The 19,633-nt window shown below is 38.3% G+C and overlaps 3 protein-coding genes and 1 non-coding gene across 5 annotated transcripts; 1 reads left to right on the forward strand and 3 right to left on the reverse strand.

Annotated features, from left to right (window-relative positions):
- Nucleotides 1-1,643: 1,643 nt before the first annotated feature.
- LOC118222132 (regulator of cell cycle RGCC-like) lies at nt 1,644-8,149 on the reverse strand. Its single transcript, XM_035407469.1, has 5 exons — nt 7,965-8,149; nt 7,499-7,675; nt 3,289-3,399; nt 3,132-3,194; nt 1,644-2,479 (listed from the first exon to the last, which is right to left on the reverse strand). Exons 1-5 carry the CDS (start codon nt 7,996-7,998, stop codon nt 2,472-2,474), a joined length of 393 nt encoding a protein of 130 aa, XP_035263360.1. The 5' UTR covers nt 7,999-8,149; the 3' UTR covers nt 1,644-2,471.
- Nucleotides 8,150-9,465: 1,316 nt separating this feature from the next.
- Nucleotides 9,466-13,197, reverse strand: zgc:101559 (uncharacterized protein LOC492776 homolog). The gene is made up of 2 exons (XM_035409411.1): nt 12,191-13,197; nt 9,466-11,307 (listed from the first exon to the last, which is right to left on the reverse strand). The coding sequence occupies exons 1-2, from the start codon at nt 12,443-12,445 to the stop codon at nt 10,864-10,866; spliced, it is 699 nt and encodes a 232-aa protein (XP_035265302.1). The 5' UTR covers nt 12,446-13,197; the 3' UTR covers nt 9,466-10,863.
- Nucleotides 13,198-13,298: 101 nt separating this feature from the next.
- Nucleotides 13,299-18,523, reverse strand: LOC118223176 (WW domain-binding protein 4-like). 2 transcript variants are annotated; one of them, XM_035409409.1, is made up of 7 exons: nt 18,373-18,523; nt 17,598-17,726; nt 17,240-17,313; nt 16,970-17,045; nt 16,662-16,837; nt 16,262-16,440; nt 13,299-14,625 (listed from the first exon to the last, which is right to left on the reverse strand). In XM_035409409.1, exons 1-7 carry the CDS (start codon nt 18,515-18,517, stop codon nt 14,439-14,441), a joined length of 966 nt encoding a protein of 321 aa, XP_035265300.1. In that variant the 5' UTR covers nt 18,518-18,523; the 3' UTR covers nt 13,299-14,438. The 2 variants fall into 2 exon arrangements, with proteins under 2 accessions (XP_035265300.1, XP_035265301.1); XM_035409410.1 differs by having other exon boundaries at nt 17,598-17,722; nt 18,373-18,514.
- An 876-nt stretch (nt 18,524-19,399) lies between these two features.
- Nucleotides 19,400-19,471, forward strand: trnae-uuc. The gene has a single exon. It is a non-coding gene; the product is annotated as a tRNA-Glu (tRNA).
- The last annotated feature ends 162 nt before the right edge of the window (nt 19,472-19,633 follow it).

The raw sequence follows: 19,633 nt of genomic DNA on the forward strand, positions 1-19,633 counted from the left end.
CCCTGCCAAAAAGAACATTCCAGATGCCGACTGGGATGCGCCAAAAGGCCACAGCTGGTGGCAATGGGAGTAACCATGGAAACTGGGGTAGATGTGCATATTGTTGCATAACAGTCTTTTAGCCATGACTTGCTAATATGCATGTGTTTGTATTATTTTTAATTGAGATCGGCCTATGCACAAAGTAAGCTGTAATGTTTCCCTGTTGATTTCTCGCCAGGTGTCTCTCAGAGTTTTTTCCCCAATGAGATTTTACTTAGAAAGGCCTAATACAAACTCTAGGTATTCTTTGGTGTTATCCTTTGGGTAATAGGACTTTTTCTGACCTCCCTTCTGTTCCTGAATGTTCTGTGAGGACTGAGGCCGGGGACAGTACATTCTTTTAGACCATAGCCAAGTCAGTTGACCGGCCAGTGAGTGTCCCGTCTCAGTCAGGCTCCAGATCTGTAATAAAGATCATGTTCTGTCCCACCTGCTCCAACTGGGTCATGCCTCCATAACAGACCAGGGTCAAATACTGCATTTTAAATATTTTAACCCTTAAGACACCTGCACAATTCCTACGATGACAGACAATTTTATAATCAACATTTTTAACAATGTTCAGAATAAAATTATTCCATAGGATGAATATCCTATATATATATATTTGAACATTTTAATTTGTTAAATCAACTAGTTAAATCTGACGTTGTGGGGCACTGGTATATCTACACCAGAATCACGAAGTGATTTCTCTTTCAACGTTCCTACTGCACAAGTAAAGTGACAGAAATCTAATTCAGTCAGGACGACTCATATATTTAGATTAAATATATTAATGAAATATGCGAAGTAATTATTTTTTGATTTACCACTGAATGGATGTGCATTAGGTACATCTGTGCATGTACCAGCACGCACTAACTTATCGAATGATCATGATACACATCCCCTACTACACAAGAGAAATACCAAAACCCCCCAGTATCTACAAGCAAATCCAACCAACAGGTGGAAGAGGGTGAGCACAGTCTTATGAGCTGCAGCAAGCGTAGCATGCAAAAAGCAATTCAGGCAATGAGCAGCACCTGAGTGGTCTGACTGTCAATTAAAAAAAGGTGCTCAATTTGTTATGTGTGCGTGCGATAGGTTGAGTATGAGAGACCAATGCTGAGGCTGACCAATGGTTAGCTGCATTAAGAGTTTCCTGAAAGAACTTGCTCTGCGCATTTTATATACATCACTCATTTTAATGGTAACAGAGAGGAGCTAAACAGAGACAGCAGGGCAGTGTGAAAATTCCACTAATGTAATGTTATTTCATTGTTTTTTTTAATGCCCAGTGAAAGCACTCATTTTGGAATCTCTGATATACAAAAGGCACATGATAAAATGTTCATGACAGTATGCCAGTAGAAATGTTCATATCATTGAACTTTTGAAGCTGGAGTCCTGGCCATGAGCAACGACAGTATCACATTTTTGTTTCATCCAAGTCCTCAACTGTTTACTACTACTTAACTACTTAATTGGATCAGCTTTATATCTCATTAGATATAAGGATATAGAATTTATTGCCAAATATGAAGTTCAAGTATTCAATTATTCAAGTATTCCCAGCATATTAACACTCATTACAACAAAAGCGAACACACCAGAAATGTTTCTTTTCAGTGAACAATTTATTCATCATTGAAGCAAAAGAGTCAAAATTACTCTAAAGACCTACAGATAACACCACAATCATTTGTAAATATATGACAGTGGTCATTTGCTGATGTGAGTTCATGCATAATTCACAAGACAGATACCTTGATTTCTGCTAAGTTTCAACTGCAATTGATTGTTTTAATTGTATTGTGAGTGGAAAGAACAATTTAGAGTCAACAGATTGTAAAGAATAGATTTTAGGCTTTAGGTTTCCCGTTAAGAGACTTGAGTTTTAAAATATATATATATATTTTAAGGGGGCAGACGGCAGAGGGAAAAGGCACTGAACTTTCCAGTTATAATTGAATGACTGGTAGACTGGTTTCGTTACTGTTTTCTTAAATCCAATTTTATTGAATATTTTAAGCATTAAATATGATGTATATCATTATCTTTTGCTTTCCAGTTGTAAATTAGGGTTCACAGTAATACAAACACAAAAAACAACACACAATTTAAGCTATTTTAAGCTATTTATACAGAAGCAATAAAATCTGAATCCATATTTACATCAAATACAAAAATATATTTCACAAAAAAAAGCAGTATGGATAAAATTTACAATAAACAACTCTACAAATTTACAAATATAATAAGCCATTTAAATAATATTACAGCACATGTTTCCCCATTAAGAAGCACCACGCAGGGCAGTGGGGAAAACGGTCAGTCTGTTGAACATTATACCACATCTCGGCTTCGCGCTATTCTCGCTGAACCACAAGGTTTGGCCCTGCTCAGTCTTCCTGGAGTGGGTATCTCCCAGCCCTGGCTCCAGGTCACATGGCTGTGGGTAAACACAACAGGAGAAGTAGTACACTAAGTATGGATTTGAAGGTCTCAGGATATCAGTGCTATACTTAGATTGGTTTTAGGACCTACTGACATAGCTGACAGCTATGGTAAACAGTCTGTTCCAACAAACGTGCTAATTTTCACTTTATTGCACTGCTGAAATGATGCTGGAACATACAGTACCCAACTGGGCCATATCATTACAAGGAAGTCCTTGCTCTCATCTCATGGGAGATAAACTGTCCTCTCTTTCATAACACTAGCGTCAACCATTACAACCTTTTACATTTTACAAGAATGATTAAACATAATTATATTGCCCAGGATATTAGCCTGAATATTAAAGGAGCTCTCTACTTTTCTCCTTCACTATAAAAGATCTCACTACACTATAGTTTATTTTTAACTGAATTCTGAGTCTCATAATGCCAATCCTGAAATGTATTTTTCCATGATTTTACCAGGAAAGTCCCATAATAAACTGCAGAATCTCTAACCCAACTTATTTTCACAAGATTTTAAATGAAGGCATTGAGTATTTACACCAAATATACACCCTTAAAGTCTTCTCAGAAAACCTTGATAGTAAAAAATGTACCACAAGGTTAAATGTTTCATTGCTGCATTCACCTCATAACACTTACTTGCTAATGTCTTGTTGAGGTCAGCAATAAAGTCCTCCAGTTCTTTAGTGTCACCAAGCTTAGCTGTAGATACAGCGGAGAAACAAGTCAAATCAGATGACCGTCCAACAACCTCGTCACACATGTGTTACACGCAGGGCACGCAAAGCAAACGCACCTCTAGGTGATGAAGCGGTCAGATAGGTAGGCGTAGGAGAGAACACTGGGGTGGGGGAGTTCAGCTTCTCATCGCTGAAGCTGAAACTGTTTCTGTTGAGGGACTCTGCACCTGTTAGGGAAGAAGGGAAGAGATGGAGGGGAGAGAGAGAGAGAGAGAGAGAGAGAGAGAGAGGGGATCACAGTCAGAACCAAAGAATGCTCATTCACCTCTCCATATGCCACCCAGGTAGATGGATGATACCAATAGCAAAGGTAATTACAGGAAAATCTCTTCTGTATTCATGGATGTTCCACATGCTTACTGCAACTTTGAATTGGTTTGCCAATTGTCCTTAAGCTACTTACAAAACAATACGTGAATAAGTAATATGTGCATATACAACATAGAGGCATTTCAAATATGAATAGTTGTCACTTATTATTCTGTCACTAGGGATGGTACACAGACATGCAGACACAGGTCGGGTTATTGTTAAAAGTTTTGATGTACTGTATATACATGGTGCTTATTTTCTCAATGATCAAAGGGCCAAGAGTATGTCAATGCCCAACTACATTTGGGCCCCTGGTCAACAACTGAATATAATAATAATATATAATAATATTTAGCATCTGTGCTGATAGTGCAAGCCCAGCGTGTGAATGGTGCAGTCTCTAATAATCACATCTTCATTGTTTTTGCTCACATTCACATTCACACACACAGACCTTTTCAAGTCAACAAGTTCCACACCTGTGGGTTAATTTATAGCCAAAGTCCTTCCAAACTTGAAAGGCAACACTGCCTGTGCATAATAATGTTGCTCTTCAGTATGTGTTTGCACATTCTTCCTCTCAGCAAATTGTTCAGAACAAGAAAACAAAATGACATGCCATTACTGGAGATGTTAAGGTACTCACTAATCTGCAGAACTCTATGGTGGCAAACTCCTTATATACTGCTGCTATATTGCATCTGGTGGAAGTATATTCCATTGTGTGAGAACAGGTTGAACTTGGTTTTCAAAAAATGTGCACATTTGTAGAACTTTTATACAAATGCAAAAAGCTGTAACACTTTTTGACTGTGTTACTGTGTGTGACATAATGAACCCTTTAAATTTGCCCCTGGGTATTTTGAAGTTAATTTCTGTGGGTGAAAGCCAAACGTTCCCCACTCATGAAAATTGACTATTCAAATCAAAATCAACTGCCATTTGCCCCCTTGGATTCAACCAATCATGACACTGTTATGCTTATGATTCTTACAAATTATGCTCCTAAAAAGGTTATATGAGAATGCACATGCATATACTGTAGCCTAGACCCTATCACCTTGTGTGATTTCAATATTGCTTCAAAGGGATAGGAATCATGTCCATGGCCAAGATGTCAAAGATGTGATTTGATAATCTATATTTCACATACTGTGGCACCCCTACAGGAGCAGTTGATGAAAGGGTTTCACGTTGAGAACATTTCCTCTGTAAAACTGCAGCAGCTACTTAACCTACAGCCGTCTTGGTGGAGGTCAAAGTCTAGTTCACTAACCATTATGGCACACCGTTAACCTGATTTTATACTTGGGTGACTGAGGATCTCAGTGGGTAAGACTTTTTGCCCTCTGATCTCCTCCATTAGCCAGAGCTGGGTGACTCAGTGGGTTTTGCTGACCAATCACATTCCTCTTATGAACAGACTTGTCTTCTACATACCTTGCGGAAATAGAATATAGTGCAACGTATTGAAATAAAAGATGTCCTCAAGATCAGAAAGTATATTTCAACACCACAAAATATGTTAGCAAATATGCAAATTATTGTTGATATTGGTATATATTTCTTATAAATCACTATGAAACATTATATCATTATATTTCCCAAAAATCCACATAATTCATTTAATTTCAGTATATCCCGTTCATGTAAGGGATGATAGAGGGAGGTCCAGAATGAGAGATGATTATTCATAAATCAAAATTCAGTCCACCCCTTAATCCAGACTTCAGTAATTCCATTTAAAGCTCAGGGCAGTCTTCCAGTCTACCCGTCCACACTGCTGTGAATGTGCAGCACCACCTGGAGTGGTGGTGATGAGACATGGAACTGACCCTGAACCCTGCTTCTGGCCTGGGTTGTGGAGTCCTGGCTCTCCCTGCCTATCTGTCTTTTTGCAGGCACGGTTCAATGAAGTCCTGAACACTCCATTCTTTGCACCCCGAAGGAGATGGAATCTAGAAACTGGTGGCCGTTTGCCGGTGGGTGTGAAAGCAAAGTCTCGATCGCTTCCAGCAGTTTCAGGCACTTATGTTCTAACGTTCTGCCTTCAGAAAAACAAGGAATTAACCCCATTTTTCAAAATGGCAGTTAGAAAAACGGTTTCTGGTTAATAATTCAGGTCTTGCCATGTGAGATCCTGTGCTGTAGATTAATGCCAAGTCAACTGAGTTCTATTGTAATTATCAAAACTTTTCTAGTCATTAAGTACTTCAGAAATACACATTTTAGAGGCTGCTTCTTTATTTTATTTTTATTTTATTTATTTAATTAATAATTAATACCTTTGATACAGTTTGATAAAGTGGGACCCACTGGTATGCCATGCCATACAATTTAGATGTAAATTGCATGCCCTTCTTTGTGGAGTTCTTTAAAGAGGGTCATCAGTCCAGTAAGTGCTAAGGAATCACTTTTGTGCATTCCCACAGAACTCCCATGACCACAACACATATGGCTGTGAGAGTAAATCACTGTACGCAAGGGGTGCAAGGAGCATTTGGCAAGTTTACAGAACTGTGCAATTTGACAGTGTTCCAGCAGGGAATGCTGTATAATGCATTAGTCTTAGACACTGGATGGCTGAACTACTGTAAGGATTTCTACAGCAGTGGCCCTTGAAGATGCGTCCACTGACATTTTCGGAGGGCTAGGATCATGTGTTGTGTACAGGAGTTTACACTAAAGCATGTAAACTCCTGTACTCATCTCTGTCTGTACAGCTTGCTATGTTTGACAGTATTTCACACTTCGTAATCTTAAGTTCCTTGTAACACATGGAAACTTCTACATGTGGAGAACACTGTGCAGTGATTATTTATACAGCAAAATTCTCACCAGCAAAAAAGACCAGCAGAGACCACATGTACATTATTAGTGTCACAATTACTCTATGAGGGTTGGTTTGTCACGGAACACGTTGTTGTGTATATGCAGTAGTGTAAAAGCATGGGAGTTTCTTCTCTCAGTCCATAATAATGTACCATTGTAGCTAACACTTTCATTGTTGAATGAATCTAAGCCCATTGAGGCAAACTGATGTTATGATGACCATTGTTCTACAGTGATAAGGCCGCATGGCTACAGAGGGAGAAGGAAAGATAATACCTCAGTGACAAGCAATCATCACTTAACAGAGGCTATTGTGTACATCCAAACTTTTCACAGGTTCCAGCGTACAGAGTTACAAAGTAGAACGGTGCTGTCAGAAGCTACATACTGGGGGTGCACAAAAACAGATGACCCATTTTCGTATTTCACGCCAAATTCTGCTCTTAATCACAATCATACAAATCATTATTTGATCTGTTTATGTATATATACAAAGAACAAAGAGCAGAACACTTAGGAAGGGAGTTATGCTTCCCTGCTTCCCTGGCTATATGACATACCTCAAGTAGAACTTTGCTTTGCCAGTTGCACCTTAAACATATTTGGGAGCATTTAATACTGTGTGTGGGTATCTCTTTACAACCACGTACAGTACCTGCCCAACACAGCTACTGTTCCACAAACCACAGATATGAGTTTATGATCTCCTCAATATACAATTACGGTTTGAATAAAAAGTAAGCTAAACAGATCACCTTATCTCACCCTCACGATGCAAAATATCAAGTCTCATATTGAGGCAATGGAAATATAGGGCTTGCAGCAGAAATTATGATTTTGATTATGAATAAAACGTGGATGAAACTGAAATGTGTCCAGTGGGTTGGACAATTGATAGCCTCATAAAAATCTGCCCATGGATTCCCTCATAGTTTTTATTTTTAAACGCTGGAAACTGACTGGGAACAAAGGGGATCTAAACTATTGTTTGTCATCTGCAATAATGATCCGTACAGACGAATATGTTGTGATCCACGTGTTGTGTTTAGCCTACTTGAATTATTTACCGTAAAAATTCTGTTGAAAACTTTCAAAATATTGATAATAAAAGTTCACGCTTACTTTCTGAATCGCTGATGCCGCTGTCGCTGACGCTGGCGCTACTCCGCCTTTTCACAGTTTTTAAGTGTTCGTCGTATCTGAAATGTCTCTTTTCCATGGGGGACGTGAAGTCCTCAATGACTGCGTCGAACTCGCATAACACAGCATGAAGACCGTCGTCATCTTCAAGAAATTGCGCTGTTGGAATAGGACAGCGCATCACTATGGTGGTCTGAAACGGCACATGTGCTGCTGCATCGTTTGAAAACCAGGAGTCATAGGAAATCAATTTAAATAGTATAGGATGCATCACTACATGATTTAATGCAGTCAAAAAGCTGTGCAGTATGATATAAACATTTTTTTAAAGAAAAAGAGAATGACCAATAGATAACCGCGGATAGTTATGAGACTAAAGTCTGTCTGTACCTTGCAGTTTGCTCGAGATGGAATGCAGTAAAGATGCATAAAGATTCTTTCAACTTACATTTGTTCTGAGATTTCATTTTTGGAGATTTCATTGTGGATGCTTGAAGTCTATATCTTGTCCTCTGTACACGAGATAAAAGCGATTACTTGAAAAAAGTATTTTCCAACGGAGTTGTCGGATTTACACCAGAGAGGCCCCGTGTTACTTGTCTTGTCTGACAACTAGCTACTGTTTTTCGGATCAAGACTCCTTTTAAATGATTCCTAAACCCGGTAGGGGGCGGTGACACAGTGGAGAAAAGGGCGGGGTAGGGGGCTTGCTTCTTCACTTGCCAGTAGTATTGCCTTAAACCCGTTATATCGGGGTCAGTTACGCGTTGGCGTCATTCCCATGAAAGTATGTTTGTAAACAACTACTGTGGTTCGTAGCAGGAATGTAGGGCATAGCTACACATAATACTTTTATATTTTTACACATGACCTTGCCCTGACCACCTCCCTCCCACATATCGGTTTATTTTTGGACAGAGAGAGGTTGAACTATGCGGTAGCTATGTATTTACCTATTTTTCTATATTAGAAATTATGTAATTTTGATAAGATCTTGTTTCATCATCATCCTCGTGCATGCTTATACACTTGATCAAAGGTAGCTTTTATATCAGACATGATGTAACAGTGGCCTTTGATATTTTTGTAGGGATTACACATGAGTGGCTATCTATTTCGGTAAACATTCTTCCTTTCCATTACCCTACTTGTTCATATTAACTGATGCACAAACATTTGCAATTAATTAAAATAAAACTTATACAAAATAAATACATACATTATTATTAATAATAATAATAATAATAATAATAATAATAATAATAATAATAATATTTGTATTATTATACAGGTTAAAATACAATAACTATTTAGAGTTTAGCTCATGTTGAGATCTTAAAAGCTGTCAAGGTATCATCACCTGACATACTGAAAGAATATGCAAAGTGAAATACTTCATTATAAATATATTTCAATTAAATGCATAACCAGTGAAGGTGGTGAGGAAAATAAATAACAATGGTTTGAGTAGTTTAAAGTTATCTAGCGACATCTAGCGTTTTATACGAAATACTGCAGCTTTATTCCACTATGTAATTGAACATATTTATGTCCCAGCGGATATTTTTCATTTACTGTATGTTCAACTCAGCTAAGGAATTTGACCCCATTAACTATTCTATTTTTTGTTTTTTTTTAAATGCAATTTATAGTTTTGGATTTATTAAAAGTATCTTACTGATTCTGTATTGTTATGGAAGACAATTAAAAATGAAAATACAGCAGTAATCAAGCACTATTTTGTCATATTACAGAGTGAAGGATGAGGGTGAAAATCACAATGATACACATCACTGTGAACTCAATATCCATTTGAAAGGGCAATAATCTTTAAATGGCACTTCTGTTCCACATCCTGTGAAACTCTGCTTTGGGCAATTAACAAAGATGGCTGCACTTCTCTGGTACTCCAAAGAATGACACACAGAAAACAAAGTGACAAGTAGACATATGTTCAGTATAATGCTTTTATGCATTTATTCCCCTTCCTTCAAGCAAAATCTTCCCATGACATTATCTAGTGTAAAAAATATGCAACGCATACTAATAAATATGCAAACATTGTACTGTTGAATACAAAAGATTGGTACAATCAACTTCATTATTGTACAGACTTCAAGGAAACTTCCTTTTTTACATTTTTGATCCAGAGAATCATTTAGGCCCATTTTATTGCAAATGATGGCATCGATTCTGAATATAATTCCCATTGATATTTGAGGTACAGTATTTTGTCTGTAGTATCATTATCCCGGATTCAAATTCAAAATACGTCCCAACGTTATTTTATCTTTAGTACAGACTCAAGAATTTTAATGAAATTTTTAAATACTAAGACGGATATTAATCAACTTACACTTATTGTGCCCAATGATTAATAATTTGGCATTGAGGGAGCTGTTTTAAAAACAATTCACTTTGCTTTCATCAACTCAGTTTCTACTGATATCTATGATTGTGGTAAATATGTTCATTATTTACATGTTCCCTTGTCCTTGATTTACACATACATGTCCTTCTCTGAAAAATGAAGAAATATCATATGTTCTAACCATTTTCAGACTAGTTAGCATCAAAATATATTGCACGTTTAGTACTGGATTGTATGGAAACCATGCTAAGACAATATTCACTATGAAATATTCTGCTACAAATCCCTTTCATTGCTTGAGGAATCCTCATTGGATACCTCAATTACTTGTAAAATATCAGAAAAAAACAAGAAGTGCTTAAAAAATAAATAAAATTTAAACGTATAAAATCATAAATACTGGAAATCATGGCAATGTAGATTGCTATAAAGGCATTTCTCTTGAAAATCTTACTCTTTTAAAAAGTCTTTTAAGACTTCTACATTCAAATCCAACATTTTAAGTCACATCTAGAAAAGGACTAACAGAGAAATCTTTTTTCAACATCATTTTCCCCACTGCATCGTTGAGCTGTATATGTGGAATGACATACTGCGCTAATGTATGATACGATGGGAATAAAGGATTGTGGGAAATGACAAGGTCCCAAACACACATTGGACAAAGGACAACCCGCTCTCAAAAACTTGTGTGTCCCATGACTAGGATGTAACCAGGCAGCAGGATTCTATACGATTAACTTTGCAGCCACAATGGTATGAAATGTCTAGACCTCTAGTACAGCTTTCTTAGAAATGTCACCCATTGATTTGGGTGATCTAAACATAATCAAACTCTCGCCAGCTAGAGTTAACTGCAAAGCCTCAACACAAGAGGGAAAAGGGGCCTATAGCCAAGCTAGGCTACAGTGCGAAGCACTGGCCTGATTTAAGAAACGTCTGTTTTTTATTTCTTTGAAAAGCTGCGAGCGCAGTGTCAGCACAGGCAGGTCCTCTGAAGCTCCTGCTCTTCAGAGAGAGGCACTGGCCTGCTTTCGACGAGCTGTCTCAGCCTGAGCGGTTTGTGATTCTTCAATTTGTAGGCCAGCGTCAGGAAAATGGCATCCACGTGCTCCTTCTCCGCAGGGTCCTTGGCTGACGTCTCGAAGAGAGGGAAGTTGTAACCGTCGGCCAGGCGCTGGGCCAGCGAGGTGGGCACCTCCCCTTTGCCCTTCAGGTCGCACTTGTTGCCCACCAGGATCCGGGGCACCATGGGCGGCACGGAGTGGCGGCCGCATTCCTCGATCCACTCCGGCAGGCTCTCGAAGGACGAGAGCTTGGTGACGTCGTACACGAAGATGATGGCGTGGACGTTGCGGTAATAGTGCTCCACCATGCTTTTGCGGAAGCGCTCCTGGCCTGCTGTGTCCCATATCTGCAGCTGAGAAAGGAAGGCCTGGGTTCAGTGCAATGGATAGGGCACTGCACTCGTAACTCTGACACTGCAGTTCAAATTCCACCTTAAGCAAGAAGGTTCATGTCAATTGTTAGATTAAACAACCAGCTGTAAAAAAAATGGCAGTATGTAAAAATGTAAGCTGTAAACTGCTATTGACTGCTGAGAAAATATATAACCAGCCTTCATATAATTTGGAAGCAAAGCTCTTTTGATTCCTTGCGTTACTGTTTTGAATTCATTTGATTTTGAAATAACATTTAGGCTAATACCAGGCAGCTGTTTACAGCAATTTGTTAGAATGGACAGTCATGGTTCAGTGGTTCTTTTCCATTTATAAATCCACAAGCACAATGTAGAAAGATCAATAAGATCGGAATAGCATAATGCCTTTTTCCGAAGAAGAGGCAACAAACACAAGATGAATACAAATTCAGCTTCTACTGGATACATGACAACGTAAATATATAAGGCTGACTTCGTGGATCATAATTTCAATCACCCACATGCATTCCTTTTCTTTTAAAGGTAGATGGACGGCTTGCCACTGTATGCTTTGAACATTCTTGTTTTTCTAAGTAAAATATTATCTTAAACACACAGTTGCTAACGTTAACTAATATCCACAAACATTTCAACAGAAAGAATAAGATTAGAAAAAAATAATAATAATAGCGTAACGTTAGAGCAACTGGACATTGTGTTCTTGCTAACGGGTACATGTGAGATAATACCGTATTTTGCATTTCTTTGTATTTTAAAAGAAAATAAAAAGGTTGTTAGATAAGACAGACATAAACAACAATAGAACATTTACGATTTCAGTTATCCCAACTAACGCTAAACGTTACAGGATTTGTTTTCTCACCTTGATGTTTTCGCCATCAATGTCCACAGTCCTTTCTCTGAAATCCACTCCGATTGTTGCTTCGGGGTTTTTAAGAAAACGGCCCCCGCAAAATCTATAACTTAAACAGGTTTTCCCGACATTAGAATCCCCTATCACAATAATTTTAAAAATTCGAGTCTGGATACCGGCATATTCTTGGTGCACCTCCTTTGCAGAACTTGTTCCATCGTAAACTGTAACGAAACCATGATCATTTTTGTTTTGATATGCCATGGCTCGCAAAATCCCATAGCGAATCCTCGCGAGAGTAGTTGAATCCTTATAAAATTAAGTCAACCCTCAGGTTTTGGGGCAGCCGAGCGAAATTTGACCTAATAAAACTTTCAGCATAAACCAAGTGATTGCTTTCAAGTTTTAAAACGCGTCAATACTAACTGATAAATGGTTTCTATTTATTTCTAATACAATAAGCGGTATATTAACGATGTAAATTGCAATTTACATTGCGAAAAACTATTGCGCACGATTCAAAGGTAGGCGTGCAGGCTACTAAAATACTCCAACAGATGCGATTGTGAAAAATAAATGAATAAATACATAAATAAATAAAAAAATCAAATAAAAAACATTAGCCTAAATAGCACTCAATCGACTCCAGATCCAGATCCAGATATATCATTTCATAGTAGTTATACAACTTTGTGGCGTTTAACAGAAGCTCCTGAGATAATTCACCTGTTGACTATTTTGAAATCCTTCCCCTTGTCTCTGATGATCTGCACAGGGATTATCATTATTATTCTCTCTGGTAATAATCTTCTGCCATTCTCAAGGATGACCTGCCGACTACCTTGACTGTACCTTCTGAGCTCCAGAGCTGTGTAAACTAGCAGTTAGGTCTTACTCAGTGAATCTCACCTATTGGTGCTAGCTGCAGACCCAAGAAGCCCAAAAGCCAACCACAAATTGTACAGTATGTCATAGTCTTTAAAATTTTTTATTTTAATTTTTTTTTAATCTGGAAAAAAAAAGAAAGATATTTTGTACTTATGTTCTTATCTGGAGAAGTATCTTCTCTGTCCCCTTTGAACCTGCAGCGAATAAAGGTAACCACCTCAAGAGTTTGTTAGAGACACTCATACTTTTATTCACATGTTCATGTACACAGTCTTGTATTGTGCCAAGAGGCCGAGTCCACACCTCACTGTCAAGATGCAGAGACCTTCACATTGCACTAAAAACTTCAACGTCTCTAACAGTCTAGTAATAGAAAACTTTAACTTTTTAATGAGTCCAATAAAAATGTGTTGCCACATGTCATTGACATTGGGTGTGGTTAAGGATATCAGCCATCACACACACATCCACAGCCTATCTCTCACAAGCAGACTGCTTTCATATTTAAAAGTGCTGTGGTGACATTTATATCTTCCTCAACCAGCATCATCACAACCTCTGAGTCTGGATGATCCATCTGGCAGAACGTGTAATTACCAAAGTATTTTCTTGAACCCTGAAGCATTGATGTGTAATTAAATAGGCACATCATGAAACATATGCTGTTTTACAGGCGTAAATAAAATGTAATTAAATATGTGTTTGGTTCATGATAAAATAATGAGTGGCAGCACAATATAGATGTTCTTTGCAGTCACACACAAAAAGAATCCTTCTGTTGTCTTAGGGTTCTGCTGTCTGATTTTATAGCCGGGTGACATTTGTGACATGTCCACTTCGACTCCAAGGACAGACACAGAGGGAAATGTCAAAAAAAGAATAAAAAGCAAGGTGACACCATCCTGTGAAATATATGTGGACTGGTTTTCAAACAAGGATATAAAGTTTCATCCAATACAGTTAATGGATGTGCTGTTGTTTTGGATCCATGTTTCCATGTCCATGAAGGAGACAAAAACGGGGCACACACAGGAGGACTAACAGGGTCATTGTACCTGAGAAAATTAGTACACATAAGGCTAGATTTAGTAAAGATTCCAGCATGTGGAAAGGTATGAGCTCCTGCAAAACCAACATTTCTACCAATTCATCAAGATGACGGCGTGACTTGAAAAAGCCTTTTGCAAGTGCTCAAAATTTTAGTAAATCTGGTTTTTATTATGCTAAATGAATTCCATCTAATTTAATTCTAATTCAATGTCATTATTAGAGATGGTATAATATGCACAAAATGTAGAATTTTCTTGTCAGACCAGCAATGGCGAACATAATCTCTAAAGCTATTCCCAGCCTGTCAGAAGGTTGTTCTTTATAAGTCTTCAGTTTGAATCAGAGTTTCCACATTATCATCCTTGCCCCTCTGCTGTACACTCCTGGATTTCCCATTCTCCAGCTTCCTCTTCCTGCTGACCTCCCATGTGGCTCCCCTTTCCACAGTTGGGGAGATGCTGCGCTCCTTGGTCTCAACCTCACGCTCCTCCACATCACCACGCTCACTGTGGTGACAATGAGAACAAATCACAACGGAGCGACACGTTGGAAAGCAGTTAGTTGTGCGAACTAAAACCTGCAGCACTGTCCATAAGAGTCCCTTTGCCCCTTGGTGTTATGAACGGAAACTGATCTCTATTGGGATGCAGTGAAGAGCTATGACAGTGAAGTGTATAAAGCTGTTCATTGCATTTTCTCCAAAGTAACCAGTTCCATTCTATGAAAATAGTATGGGGACAGCAATGCTACATCCCAAATACTTCAATAATTATGAATGTTTTTTTTTTCTAAATATTTACACTATGATAAATACATTTAGAAAATACACTGTACAGAGCACCATAACTTCATATTGATACACATATTTTATAGCAGGGGCTCTCAAACTCAGTTCTTAGGAACCCCCATTTGCTGGTTTTTCCCAACAGGACTTATCTTGAGCAATTGAAGTTGTTTAAAACAGGTGTTTACGTTCTTTCCCATTTTTTCCCTCAATCTTAACACAATGCAGGTTTTGGTCATTGATTTGGTTTCAATCACCAGGTGTATCCAACCAGCTATACCCAATTAGGACCCAATTTGTCTCACCAGTGACTATAATGTATTATCAGTTTTAAGGCAATAAAGCTAATTGCGGTGTAGGGACATGATTTTCCCAGTGACTTGAAATAATTTCTAGCACAGTGACTCTGACTGTGTTTTCTCTATCTGGCATTCCAGGTATGGTAATATATTACATCTGATTGCTACCTCATGGTATTGACTGACATTCAAATGACGGAGCAATGGACTGTTCTTGCAATTGTACAGCAACACCCTCCCTTCTCCCATCCCTTCACCTCTCATTGTTTTCCATTGCTCGTTAATGCACCATTTGCGCCAAGGTTGTTTCTGTATCTTATCTTCTACCCTTCCTTGAGCAGGAAGTAGAAGGGAGCACTAAAGATAACAGGTGCAGCTGGCCAGTGAAGAAGACAAAGATTCATTTTCTATCCTAACGAGATGTTTTAAATGTAAAAATGCAAACAAATGACTAACTATCTAGCCACCTAACGTAACTAACCATTGCAAATATCAGCTGATGAAATCCTGACCAACCATGTAATAGAAAATAATTCTCATCTGTTTACAAACTGAATTAAAATCTCCCTGTAACTTAAGTAATCTTTTAGAAGATTAACATGCTGAGCAGAACTCTGAAGCTCTGTGCAATTGCTGTCTTCTCCAGAACGCATGCTAAATTGGGCAGAGAACTGCACTCCTGACTCTGCCTGGTGTTTTCCCTGACCTAAACTATCTCTCCCCAGGTTCCTCCTGGTCCTTCAAAAGAAAATTAAAGCATTAGTAGATCACACTGATTAAATGTCAGAGCCGTCAATTATTCTTCATGCTGTGAATTGCTATTATGACATAATGTGGCTTAAAAGGTAAATCATTCATCCCCAAGACATTAAAGTGTCTAATCATGAATTAATAACAGTTCTGGAGTTGAACACCTTTAGCCCCTGCTGTATAGCACACAGGTTTCAAACTTCAAACTTCTGTGCAGACTGCAGCCATTCTGGTTCAGCAGTTGCATCGGGGTAATCTGAATTGCTCCTAGGGAAACAAATAACCAGCTGTGAGGACGGGTAAACTTACTTTGGATCTTGGTCCTCCTCAGCCTGCTGTCCCGTTGCACATGGGCTGGTCTTCCGGGCCTTCTTTGCTGGAATTTCCTCTTGTTCCTTATCCTCAGGAGGAGTGGTTTTGTCATCATAATCATCATCGCCCTCCTCCTCATCCTCATCATTATCTTTGTCTTCTTCGTTTTTTCTTCTCTGAGAACAGATACAGTCAGCATCCTCATTGTTTTCATCATAATGAGTTATTACACGTTTGCTGGCTTTAAAGTTGTTTAGCAGGCACTACAATACAATACAGCTGCAGACAAATAAACATCATTAACAAATTAACAATAAAAAAAGAACACAGAGCAATGTGATATAAATTACCAGTAATATCACCCTGCCTCCCTCTCTCTGGAAGAAATCTTGGGTACCTGAAGCACTCTGGAATCCACTGGCTCCTTTGCAACTGACACCACTTCTGTTAAGCTATCTTCTTCGTCTGACAGGGGCTCAGGTTTAGGAGAAGAGGGATCCTGCCCTTCCCCCTCCTCAGTGCTGCTGGTCTCTTCCAGAGGAGAGAATTCTGCTGGCTTCTCCCAGCTAGACTCTGGGTGAGTGAAATAGAAGTAATTCACATGGTCACCTGTAGGCACTTTCCTTTTGGTCAAACATGCAAATGTTTATTTTATTTAAATAATCATACAGCCTCAATGTCATGGCTGTTGGTAGAGGAACCCACCCCCGGTTTCTGTGTTATAGTAGTAGGTATGCCCATCTGGACTCAGCATTTCCATCCACGGACTGCTTGATGGTTTCTTTAGAAAGCAGAAAAAGATTACAGTAAAACAATATACATGGAAACCATATTCTCTGAGTACAGTTATTACTTCTGTGTTATATCGAATTATAATTTAGATGACCACAAAGACAAAAGAGAATAATTTAACTAAATAGTCATTTGTCAATCTAAGGAAAATTTCAGTAGTGAATATGAGGTAATAAAATATACCTCATTTTTAGATTGTGTCTGTCCAGAAGTTTTCCTTTCCTCCTGGAATCCCTCTGGCTTCTCCCACTGAGCTTCTGAAATTAAAGATAGAACCAGACTGAGGTTGCATCCGTGGCGAAAATCAGCCCACCAATCAGCACAACTCCAGCTCTCATGTTTAGATATGACAATGTTATGACTGAACAAATAAGTGAATAAATGTGGAACTAATAAATATCTTTCTTCATCGTATGGCTTTGTGAACACTTTAAACTGCCCAAAAACATTTGGTATGTATGAGAAGTCTCACATAATCTATGTCCAAGGCAATAATCAGTATCGTTCACCTTTGACTGGTGTGAAGTGAAGTGAGGCCTACCTCCTGTCAGTGCATTGTAGTAGTAGGTCTGTCCGTCATCAGTGACTCCCTGAAGCCAAACTTTTGACTCATTTTCACTGGCTGAAGGCACCTCCATGTCAGTCTTTCCACTTTGAGCTTCTTCACTGCCTTCGCGGATGCAAGTCACAAACAGAGGTCCAAAAAGTTCCAGATGATTTAAAATTTCAAATGGCAAACACAAGCAAAATGAAATGCAAAGGTTAAATTTGGAGTAACAAGAATAACTTGTTCAGTCATTAATATGGAATCAAAATTTGAATACATTGAAATTTAACTCTCACACATTTACTTAGGAGTAGAAATAATGTTATGAAAACATTAATATGCTCATACTGTGTAACACTAACATTCATTGACATCAAGCGAGGAATGATCAAATTGGGAAAGGGCCAAGTAGGGTTAAATACAGAACATTACAGCATTATAAAGCTACAGAAAAGCTGAGAGCAAAGTAAAAGCAAAGGTATTGCTTGTGTCCTAATACGGAGATGTGTGGCTTCAGATAGTCTAAAAATGTAATATGAGTCTGAAAATGGTCATTTCACCTTCAGCTGAGTTGTCATAAACAAACCGTTCTTTAAAAAATGCCTGGGAAGAGCCACTACATTTTTCTATGTATTGCAATGTTCATCATATCTATATAGGCCTACATACAAATTCTTTTGAATAGGTTAATCCCACAGAAGGGATAGGATGATTATTTTTTTAATAATCAGATGCATAATTTCAATGAGCATGTAAGTGGTGACATTACCTGTTTCTGCTACTAGCCTTTCCAGACCCTCCAATCCCAGCACCTCCTTGTCCATAGCTGTAAACTCCTCGGACATGGAAATACCTCTACTGGGTTTGCCAAATGCTCCTCTTATTAATCTCGAGAGGCCGGGTGTTAATGACATTCAATTCGTGGAGAGCGGGGGTGTGTTTATGTCTGTATTCTCACGTCTATATCTCTTATCTCTGCCATTAACTTGGCCATCCTCCAGTTGCGTCCCATGTCGGTGATAGTTGCAATGAAGTCATATGATGTAGGCCTACTTCAGTTCGACACATAACCTTCAGTATCAAGTTTAGCTATTGCACACTAGTCGATGTTTTCCGTTTGAGGATAGCAACATAAAACATTTTTATTAGAAGGTGGGTTGCTTTTATTTTATCGTGTCACAATAGAAAGTTTACAAAATTTCCTTCTACAGTAGGTTAGTGTAATGCTGAAGTAGGTCTACATTAATGTCCATAAAAGTTATAGGTAAAGTAATAACTAAATAACTTAACAGTTAGCTAACGTTGGCCTTAGGTTAGTTGATGAATAGGCAATTGATTCAGGCCTTTGATCTATAGGTTATATTTGCGTATACACCGGACAGCGAGCATTTTTAAGGTATGTGTTAACGTTAAGCTGAACATTGCGATCAACGACCGCTAATAGGCAACTACATTAATAGGCAGCTGCTAACAGGCACGATTTCCTTTCTTATGAACGAAACAGTGGAAGGAGTAGGTGACAAAAAATAATAAAAATAATTTGTCTCGGGAAATTTTAACTAGGCTTGATGACTGTGTTCGATTACGTTGAACAGTGTCTCTCCGCTACCACCAGTAGTTGTAGTTAAATGGACAGAGAAACCTAGTTACACCTACTAATTGCGTCCAGGAAATTTTTGTTCACAGACCTTCTGCAATTTGTAAACACCTATTATTTTCATCTCCATAATTACGCAACGAATCAAACACACTGCTTAACATGTTTCTTAAAAACAAATTACAGATGAATGTTTGCCTCCCATATGGTCTAGCGGTTAGGATTCCTGGTTTTCACCCAGGCGGCCCGGGTTCGACTCCCGGTATGGGAAGTGTGTTCTTTTTAAATATCGACTTCAATGATTTAACTTCGAACGCAAAAAATAAAAATAAAATTTATAGAGGTGACAATCATATTTCAGAATTCACAAGACATTTGTTCTAGATGTTATTGGATCTGGAATATAGTTTTTAGTAACCCAAGTTATCTGAGA

Source organism: Anguilla anguilla, chromosome 3, assembly GCF_013347855.1.
Source record: "Anguilla anguilla isolate fAngAng1 chromosome 3, fAngAng1.pri, whole genome shotgun sequence".
In the NCBI taxonomy this organism is placed as follows: Eukaryota; Metazoa; Chordata; class Actinopteri; order Anguilliformes; family Anguillidae; genus Anguilla; species Anguilla anguilla.

Bases quoted from the DNA above. Each gene is read 5' to 3' on its own strand.
- LOC118222132 (XM_035407469.1), bottom strand. From the start codon at position 7,998: ATGAAATCTCCAAAAATGAAATCTCAGAACAAAT. The intron at 7,676-7,964 runs GTAAGTTGAAAG...CTATTCCAACAG, and splicing joins AATGAAATCTCAGAACAAAT to CGCAATTTCTTGAAGATGAC. The intron at 3,400-7,498 runs GTAAGCGTGAAC...CTTCCCTAACAG, and splicing joins CGGCATCAGCGATTCAGAAA to GTGCAGAGTCCCTCAACAGA.
- zgc:101559 (XM_035409411.1), bottom strand. From the start codon at position 12,445: ATGGCATATCAAAACAAAAATGATCATGGTTTCGTTACAGTTTACGAT. The intron at 11,308-12,190 runs GTGAGAAAACAA...TTCCTTTCTCAG, and splicing joins TTGATGGCGAAAACATCAAG to CTGCAGATATGGGACACAGC.
- LOC118223176 (XM_035409409.1), bottom strand. From the start codon at position 18,517: ATGTCATTAACACCCGGCCTCTCGAGATTAATAAGAGGAGCATTTGGC. The intron at 17,727-18,372 runs GTAATGTCACCA...GCATCCGCGAAG, and splicing joins AAGGCTAGTAGCAGAAACAG to GCAGTGAAGAAGCTCAAAGT. The intron at 14,626-16,261 runs GTAAGTTTACCC...TTGTCACCACAG, and splicing joins GAGGAGGACCAAGATCCAAA to TGAGCGTGGTGATGTGGAGG.